This window comes from Frieseomelitta varia, unplaced genomic scaffold (assembly GCF_011392965.1).
Source record: "Frieseomelitta varia isolate USP_RPSP 00005682 unplaced genomic scaffold, Fvar_1.2 scaffold_339, whole genome shotgun sequence".
Classification (NCBI taxonomy): domain Eukaryota; kingdom Metazoa; phylum Arthropoda; class Insecta; order Hymenoptera; family Apidae; genus Frieseomelitta; species Frieseomelitta varia.
The window spans coordinates 200,008-209,861 of record NW_025110078.1 but is presented as its reverse complement, the minus strand read 5'-3'; the positions used below and the strand labels follow the sequence as shown (position 1 = coordinate 209,861).

The 9,854-nt window shown below is 29.8% G+C and overlaps 1 protein-coding gene across 6 annotated transcripts in view; it reads left to right on the top strand.

The window, feature by feature from the left end:
• Positions 1-9,854, top strand: part of LOC122530335 (voltage-dependent T-type calcium channel subunit alpha-1G) — a 166,987-nt gene that overhangs the window by 92,641 nt on the left and 64,492 nt on the right. For all 6 annotated transcript variants that reach the window (XM_043657186.1, XM_043657189.1, XM_043657187.1 and 3 more), the window contains 4 exons: positions 495-670; positions 1,808-1,900; positions 3,743-3,921; positions 6,966-7,138. In XM_043657186.1, the coding sequence (XP_043513121.1) occupies positions 495-670; positions 1,808-1,900; positions 3,743-3,921; positions 6,966-7,138 (621 nt within the window). The remainder of the gene's footprint in view (positions 1-494; positions 671-1,807; positions 1,901-3,742; positions 3,922-6,965; positions 7,139-9,854) is intronic.

Genomic DNA, 9,854 nt, shown 5'->3' with positions numbered 1-9,854 from the left:
ATTAATTAATAAATATTTTTAAATTACGAGCTATAATACAGTACAGTAGACATAGTATAGTACAATATTTTTATTAACTAATAAACACTTTTAAAGTACGAAATATAGTACAGTACAGTAGACATAGTATAGTGCAATATTTTTATTAATTAATAAACATTTTTAATCTACGAGATATATCAATCAGTACAATAACGTGTAAAATTTCCAAATCTGTGAATCGTGTTGTAACAGGGACGAGTTAAATTAATCGATAAATCGTGTTCGTCACGGTAATTACAATATACTCCACCGTCAATTCAATTCGATCGACTGTAGCAAAAGTCATTATATTTATTTTTACATTCCAACGCTCTTGAACGTGTATATTGCGGTTTCATTCTCGCTTGAAAACGCACGAGACCGAAAGAGAAAACATTGAATTTCTCCACCGAAGAACGCGGAAGCCCGTTTTCATCGTTATCAGGTACAATCGGAGTGTTTCTTGCTTCTAGGGAACTTGGTTTGCAACAGCACCGCCTTGCCGAACAATAATACAACGTTCATCACCAACGACACCTGCGTTAATTGGAATTACTACTACACGGAGTGCAAGGGTCAGGGTAACAATCCTTTCCAAGGAACGATATCGTTCGATAATATCGGTCTTGCCTGGGTCGCAATATTTCTTGTGAGTGTCCCAGTTCCCCGCCGGCATTCAGAAATTGAAACTCCGCTCCTGTAGCCAAAATTTCCGTGATACGAGCGTCCAGTTTCCGAATGTTCAAGGGAAACTGCTAATATTAGTGCTATACACACACACATACACACACGCACACGCACACACACGTACATCAGCACGATCGAATGAATACTTTTTAACGTATGTTCGAGCTGGTTATTTTGACTAGTATAGTACGAGGTCAAGGATTCTTTCGATTGGCCAACCTTAGCTATTCTGTATAGCTCGTAATTAGACTGCGGATGTTTGTGCGCTCGTGAGAGTCATAAACGTTGTAAAGAAACAGAGGAGAGACTCGACCACGCTCTGAATAATTGATTGGAACTTTTATGGAGCGGTTATAGGCAACCTTCTCCTTTTTTTTTTTTCCTCTTTCGCCTTTTGCACGAGAGAGAGGGTCGTTTTTGTGTGTCGAACTGTTTCAGAAATATTAATCCTTCCCTCCCCCTCTTTTTTTTTTCCTTTTTTTGGTTAGATTTTTGAAAAGAATTTCGCATCAGTCGAAATTGATCTCGTTACACGTATTTTTAAATGAAACGGATTTTTCAGACAGCCACCGGGAAATATCGTTTATATTAAACTGTTGGCGTTGAATAAGGATATTAGAAACACTAATGTGAAAATAAAGAAATAAAATTTTTAGTACGGTGATTTCTTTAATTGTAGAAATATTGGCGTTAAGTACGAATGAAAATTTCTTCTAACGAGAGATTTCAATTTTCACTGAGAGGTCATTGCTGAAAAAAATCTTACTTATTAACACGACAGTGATTCGACAATCGAGACTGCACCGAAAAGTATGACGGAAAAATATGTGGAAAATACTCGGTTCAAAGCAATCCGACAACAAGTCATTTCTTTAGCTGGGAATTCGCACAAACATCTACAGTCCGTTCGCGTAAACGTTCTCTTTACCTTGTAACTTCGTTTATTCACCTTTCAAACAAACACCGCAGTCGTTGAGAACAATTTAACAATTCGTTTTCAGTTATTTAATAATTCCCAACGATCCGAGTGCCGCGAGATAATCACCTCTGGCGAAATTTCGGGCAAAATTGTTAAAGCGAAATGATGATGTGATCGCAGGTGATCAGTCTGGAGGGATGGACAGACATAATGTACTACGTGCAAGATGCTCACTCTTTCTGGGACTGGATATACTTCGTCCTTTTGATCGTGGTACGTTCATTATCCCATGCGGAACACACGATACGGTAAACTATGGTGTGGAATGTAGAATATCCGGCGCACAAGGGTCTCGTTTCTTTCCAATCTCGTTTGACGTGAGGTAAACGAACCGAGTTTCGTTTGTTTCCTTGCGCCGTGAGATACAGAACGCTCTTTGATTAAATACTGACAAGTGTATTTAATCAATACGTGTGTACGTACGCGGAAAGTAGCAAAGAGACCGTATTCATGGATTCAGGTATCGCGACAGTGCAAAGCGAAACGTTGTTAACTTGCGCTGGAGTGACGTTGTGTCACGCACGTCGAGAATATTTGGCACAAAATTGCAATGTTTTCGCAGTTTTAACTATAACCCAGGCAAAACAAACGATAAATTTATTACTTCTCGATAATTTCTATCATACCGACGAGTTCAAAAGTAAAAGAAAGCGACGAATTATTGTATGACGATTCGGTCACTCGTTACGGTCCGCAATTAATTGCCAGTGAAAGTGGTTAACTTTGGCCCAAAATTGCAATATTTTCTCAGTTTTAAGTATATTGAAATACAACCTAGGCGAAACAGAAAACAAATTTGTTACTTCTTGGTAATTTCTATCGACGAATTCAAAAAGAAGACTTGTTACTGTATGACGGTTCAGACACTCGTTATGGTCCGCAATTAGTTGCCAGCGAAAGTGGTTAACTTTGGCTAAAAATTGCAATATTTTCTCAGTTTTAAGTACATTGAACTATTACCTAGGCGAAACAAATAATAAATTTGTCACTTCTTGGTAATTTCTATCGATGAATATAAAAAGAAGACTTGTTACTGTATGACAGTTCAGACACTCGTTATGGTCCGCAATTAGTTGCCAGCGAAAGTGGTTAACTTTGGCCCAAAATTGCAATATTTTCTCAGTTTTAAATATATTGAACTATAACCTGGGCAAAACAAATAATAAATTTGTTACTTCTTGGTAATTTCTATCGATGAATATAGAAAGAAGACTTGTTACTGTATGACGGTTCGGTCACTCGTTATGGTCTGCAATTAATTGCCATCGAAAGTGGTCAACTTTGGCCCAAAATTGCAATATTTTCTCAGTTTTAAATATATTGAAATACAATCTAGACGAAACAAATAATAAATTTGTCACTTTTTGGTAATTTCTATCGACGAATTCAAAAAGAAGACTTGTTACTGTATGACGGTTCAGACACTCGTTATGGTCCGCAATTAGTTGCCAGCGAAAGTGGTTAACTTTGGCTAAAAATTGCAATATTTTCTCAGTTTTAAGTACATTGAACTATTACCTAGGCGAAACAAATAATAAATTTGTCACTTCTTGGTAATTTCTATTGATGAATTTAAAAAGAAGACTTGTTACTGTATGACGGTTCGGTCACTCGTTATGGTCCGCAATTAATTGCCATCGAAAGTGGTTAACTTTGGCCCAAAATTGCAATACTTTCTCAGTTTTAAATATATTGAGCTATATAACCTGGGCAAAACAAATAATAAATTTGTCACTTGGTAATTTTTATCGACGAATTCAAAAAGAAGATTAGTTACTGTGTAATGGTTCGGTCACTCGTTAAATTAATTGCCAGCGCAAGTGGTTAACTTTGGCCCAAAATTGCTATATTTTCTCAGTTTTAAGTATATTGAACTACAACCTAAGCGAAACAAATAATAAATTTGTCAATTCTTGGTAATTTCTATCGACGAATTTAAAAAGAAGACTAGTTACTCTATGACGGTTCGGTCACTCCCAGTTACCAGAGGTTAACGGAGAGGAAAAGAAAGGAAGAAATGGAAACGGTTGAAATTGAACTGAATTTCGGTTACAGATTGGTTCGTTCTTCATGATTAATCTCTGCTTGGTCGTGATAGCGACGCAATTCTCCGAGACGAAGAAACGGGAGATGGAGAGGATGCGGCTGGAGCGTGCACGTTTTCATTCCACATCGACCCTCGCGTCGTCGACAAATACTTCAGAGCCGACTACATGCTACGCAGAAATTGTTAAGTGAGTATATATAGAGAAGTGCATTAGTTTTTCCTTTCCCACTTGACGATATCAACGGAATAAAATGGAAGTATTTGGCCCAACGTGAACGTGGCGAAAATGTAAAAATTCATTAGCAAGTTCTACTGCCAGAAAATTTGGATTTAGTCACGTGTCCTTAGTTGTCAATCGAATTAGAACTTTATTCTTCACCTTCGATCACTTTTGAAAATAATTTGACGATGTTGGAGTTGCATTTAATAAAATATATATATATTAATATATATATTTATTTATATTTTATATATATATCTATTTATATTTTATATATATATATATGAAATAAAATAATTCGAAATAAGTATATGTGAAAGGTACAATGATTTCTTTTATAATATAAAATTATAATGCAAGCTCGTAAGTCAGATATGTCAATTTTTATAATTTTTAGGTTTATAATTTTTAATAAGTTTGTAATTTTTATAATATATAGCACACTGTTTTCTAATTTTTTAATTTTACTCACTAGTTCCAAGTTCTATGTTAATTTCTAACAAACCGCGCTCTAATTTACTAATTTTTACATTTCCTTTCTTTGATATTTTTCGTTATAATATTGAATATAATATTTAGCTACTGTGTACAACGTGGGGGGAAAAAAAACACTCGTATTTCTGTTTTCAATTTTCTATCAACTTTCTAGTTTCAATTACAGAAAGCCGCGAGTGGCGTTTATTTTTCACGGATACAGCAGAATTTGAAATGTGCGTCACAATAACCTCCGACATGGAAATTTTTAGTTAGATTGAAAGTCCGAAGTCGAAACATTTTTTACCAGCTCATTTTATTACTTTTCGCAGATTACTTTCGAAACAAGTAGCACGAGAAACAAAGCGTACGAATTTCCAAGTGAAATTGAACGAACAATTTATTTATTACGAAATTCATTTATTATGAAAATCGGTGCCTAAAGTCGAGAAATAATTGATATTTCACTACGAATCACAATAACATTTCAAATGCTGCCAAAATATAGTTCGCACGATACTGATAACACAACGATTCTTTGTTTCCCGCTGAAAGGCACGCACTTTCAAAGAAATTTCCGTGTTATCTGTAAATGTTTGATAATTGAAATTATATTTAACAATTATACTTAATTAATATACAGAGAACTAACCAAATTAATTAAATATTAATTAACGTTGCATGAAATACAGAAAGAGAAGCTAAATTGAAAATTATATTATATTTTATGGCGATTTATATTATTGTGGCGATGAAACGTTTCTTCGAAGTTAATTGTTTTAGAAAGCTCATCGTCGATAAAATTTCTTCTTGTAAAATTCATACGGTGCTGTATCTGGAAAAATAAAATGGACGTTGTTACTCTCATTCCTTTGGGAGTGGCATACGTACATATATATGAATGCCACGGAAAAGGCAGTAAAAAGTTTGAAAATATGAAGCAAAAGTTTTCCTCGTTCTATCTAATAGTTCTCGAACGAAACCGGGTTTTGTTTGTTTCTCGATAGTTCCATTACTATATTATTCGCTCGTCGGCTTTATTAAATTTCTTTCCCACGAAAAAAGGAATCGAAAATTCGTGCCACGCGATATGAATCGTGCGTTAAACGGCGCCTTGTTAAATCTTCATTTTAAGCATGAAGATACTCAACGAAATAGCTTCGTTATTACGCTGTTTCTTGCCACTTTATCCTGAACAGAGATATCACGATAATTCTGTTAAATTTCTACTCAGGAAGAAATAATTAAATACTTTAACGTTATAGAAACTGAGCGTGGGTTTCTCTAAAATAGTTTCATTATTACGTTTCCTTATTTTTCAATATTCTCCTTTTCCTGTGCAGAAGATTTTAATTCATTACTATATAATACGTTACTATTAATACAATTACTATATAATATTATATATATTACTATAAATATATTATAGTTACTATATAACATATTTGCCATATAATATTCAGTAAATAATTATAATATCTATAATATTTAATATTATGTATAATATTTCAGTTATTTTATAATATTGTGATATTTGTGATATTTCAATTTGTAATATTATATATAATATTTATGATATTTTAATTATTTTATAATATTCCAATATTATATATAATATTTATAATATTTTAATTATTTTATAATATTGTAATATTATTTACAATATTTATGATATTTTAATTATTTTATAATATTATAATATTATATATAATATTTATGACATTTTAATTATTTTATAATATTGTAATAATATATATAATATTTATGATATTTCAATTATTTTATAATATTATGATATTATATATAATATTTATGATATTTCAATTACTTTATAATATTATAAAATTATATATAATATTTACGATATTTCAATTATTTTATAATATTATAATATTATATATAATATTTATGACATTTTAATTATTTTATAATGTTATAATATTCTAATAATATTTTTATTATATTATAATATTTAATAATAGTTAATATTATAATATTTAATGTACCAATTTACTATACTATAATATTTTACTTACGAGTTTCTTAGATCACATCAAGCATGGAATTTTTAATTTTAAAAAACTTTCAACTTACGTCATTGTTATACGAATATTATATTTTACTGCACTGTTCACGTTTCTTTTTCTTTTTATTTTTTTAATACACATTCCATTTTACTTGTAATTTTTTATACTTTCCCAAGAATCTTCAAGAGAATCTTACGAATTTGTGCGTATAATAATTTTCTATCTCATTATACTGTCTTTTACTATCAATTACCTTTGAAATTCCTAAATTTCCTAAATTTCATTTGCGAATACGAGCCGCTCTCGCTCAAGAAGAGAAGGTTAACAATGGCAGTTCAGTTTCCGAGGTAAGGGACGATTGAGGGCCGTGACAATGTCGCGAGAGCATACATTAAATAAAGTGGAAACGGTGCTCCATTGGTCCTCCACTCGAGGAATGAAGGGGCCCGGCCACTCGAAAATTGCCTTTTGCCTGTTCCATTCCGGTATAATCGTGTCGCGTGTTCTCAGATATATCGCACACCTGTGGCGAAGGGGCAAGAGGAGGCTAATGAAGAGGTACCGAGTGTATTTGTACAAAAGGCAGCAGAAACGTGAGCAGAATTTACTCAAGGAACAGCAACAACACGGACATCCATTTCGAGGAGGTGCGCCCGGCCCTGATCCGAATAGATTACCCGGAGGTAAGTTTCATCGTGCCCTTTAAGCAAAGAATTAAATCCACCGCGGTGTGTCTTATTATACTTTATTATACGTCTCTTCAGCCTCTCGTCAACGTTTTCATTGTGTCTCGTCTCTACGTTTTATTTCGAGAATTAAACGAATGATCTTTCTTTCTTTCTTTTTTCATTCTCGTTTTGTGTAGATTTGATTGCATTATCTGTGGTTTAGGTTATATCTTTTATGGAACAGTACTGTGGAGTGAAAAAAAAGAAAGAAAAAAGAAAAATTGAAAGATGAGAGATCTTTTGTGTTTTCTCCGATGTTGATTGATCTTTCAAAAAGATCTTTTGCCACGACTAAGAGGAATCGTGAATGTAACGTCAACGAAAAGGACGTTTGTAAACTCTCGAGAAAGGAAATTAATTTTACTGATACGAAGCTCGTAGAAATTCTAATTTAAAATAATTTAAAATATTTTAAATAATTTTATTAATATTGATTTAAAATATTTTAAATAATTTCAATATTGATTTAAGGTATTTAAAATAATTTCAATATTAATTTAATAATATTTATTCAATAATAATAAAAATAATTTTAATATTAATTTAAAATATTTAAAATAATTTCAATATTCATTTAAAATATTTAAAATATTTAAAATGATTTCAATATTCATTTAAAATATTTAAAATAATATTAATATCGATTTAAAATATTTAAAATGATTTTAATATTAATTAAAAATATTTAAATATTTTCAATATTAATTTAAAATATTTAAATATTTTCAATATTAATTTAAAGTATTTAAAATATTTTAAATATTTTCAATATTAATTTAAAGTATTTAAAATAATTTCAATATTAATTTAATAATATTTAAAATAATTTTAATATTAATTTAAAATATTTAAAATAATTTCAATATTAATTTAAAATATTTTAAATAATTATTTTAAATAATTTAAATACTTACAATATTAATTTAAAATATTAAAAATAATTTCAATATTAATTTAAAATATTTAAAATGATTTCAATATTAATTTAAAATATTTAAAATAATTTCAATATTAATTTAAAATATTAAAAATTATTTCAATATTAGTTTAAAATATTTTAAATAATTTTCCAGGAAAATTACTCTCCTTTCCAATCGATATCACATATAAAAATGCTTAGAGAATTTACTGGCGGAAGCTTGTGTCTGAAAAATTCAGGGGGAAGAAAGGAACCTTTTAATAAAGACAAATGAACGAGCCAGTCGTTCCCAAAGTATTCGATGATTAAATTTCGTTTCAAGATTCTGTCCGGTTCTTATCGCGGAATAATCGATATCTCGATAAATTGAAATACCGGGAAGCGATATCCGGACAGCGGGTACTTACAAAAGAACCAGTTTAAATCAGTCAGCTCGGCTCGTCTCGCTGCGATCGCGGAAGCGCTTCTTTTAGGGGCGAGGGCGTACACGATCAAAGATTCCTGGAAATATCTGCCTCTGTTCCGCGCGATTGCTTGAGAATATCACTTGAACCGACGCTATTATTGGAGAGAATAATAGAGGATCTCAGACGATAGAGTGTGTTTGGAACAATGTGAATGATCGTGGATTCTAGAGATAATACTTGTTTCATTCTATTGAACGTAGGGGAAGAAACGCGTCCGTTTTGCACCACACGTGTTCATTAAAAAAATTCAATGTCTCGTAAACGATTTAGACGTCTCTGTTTATTATTATATCGCTGCCCTGCTTCTTTCATTTTGTTTCAGCGAGTTCTATGGCTTCTGGTAAAATTACAGTATTGTGTAAATTAAAATTTCAAATTGTGTATGTTATATTATGTTACATTATTGTATTATATTATTTTAGATATTGTCTAATATTATTATATATAATATTATATATAATATATTATATATTTTTATATATATTATAATGTTATAATTTTATATATATTTTGTTTCTTTCATTTTGTTTCAAGTTCTATGGCTTCTGTTATAATTACAGCATTGTGTGAATTAAAATTTCAAATTGTGTATTTTATATATATTATTATATTATGTTATATTATTGTATTATATTATTTTATATATTGTTCTATTATTACATTATTATTATATATATTATAATATATAGTATATTCATAGTATATTATATAGTATTTATAGTATAGTATATTATATTATAATATATTGTACATTTATATGTTATAATTTTATATATATTTTATAGTATATTATAATATATACAAAAATATTATGATATATATGTTATATAAATGTACTATATATTATAATATATAATATAGTATATAGTATATATTATAATATATAGTACATTTATATGTTATAATTTTATATATATTTTATATATTTTATATATTAGATAATAATATTCTATTATTATATTATTATCTAATATCATTTTTATTATATTATTATACTATGTATCATACAATTACATATATTATAATACGTACATGGAAATGATATTGTCATGAGTGGAACATGAAATTCAGACATTCTCAATTGTCTAATATCGTATATAAATTGTAAACGAAATTTTTTATTGCATAATTAGAACTCGAGAAGAACGTTTCGTACGAATTTTTTTTCCTATTTAAGGCTCTTTACGTTGGATTCTGAATATATACATACAACATTATATTTTATAAATCACGAACCAACCATGCACAGCAATAAGTCTTACATATATATATATATATGTATTTC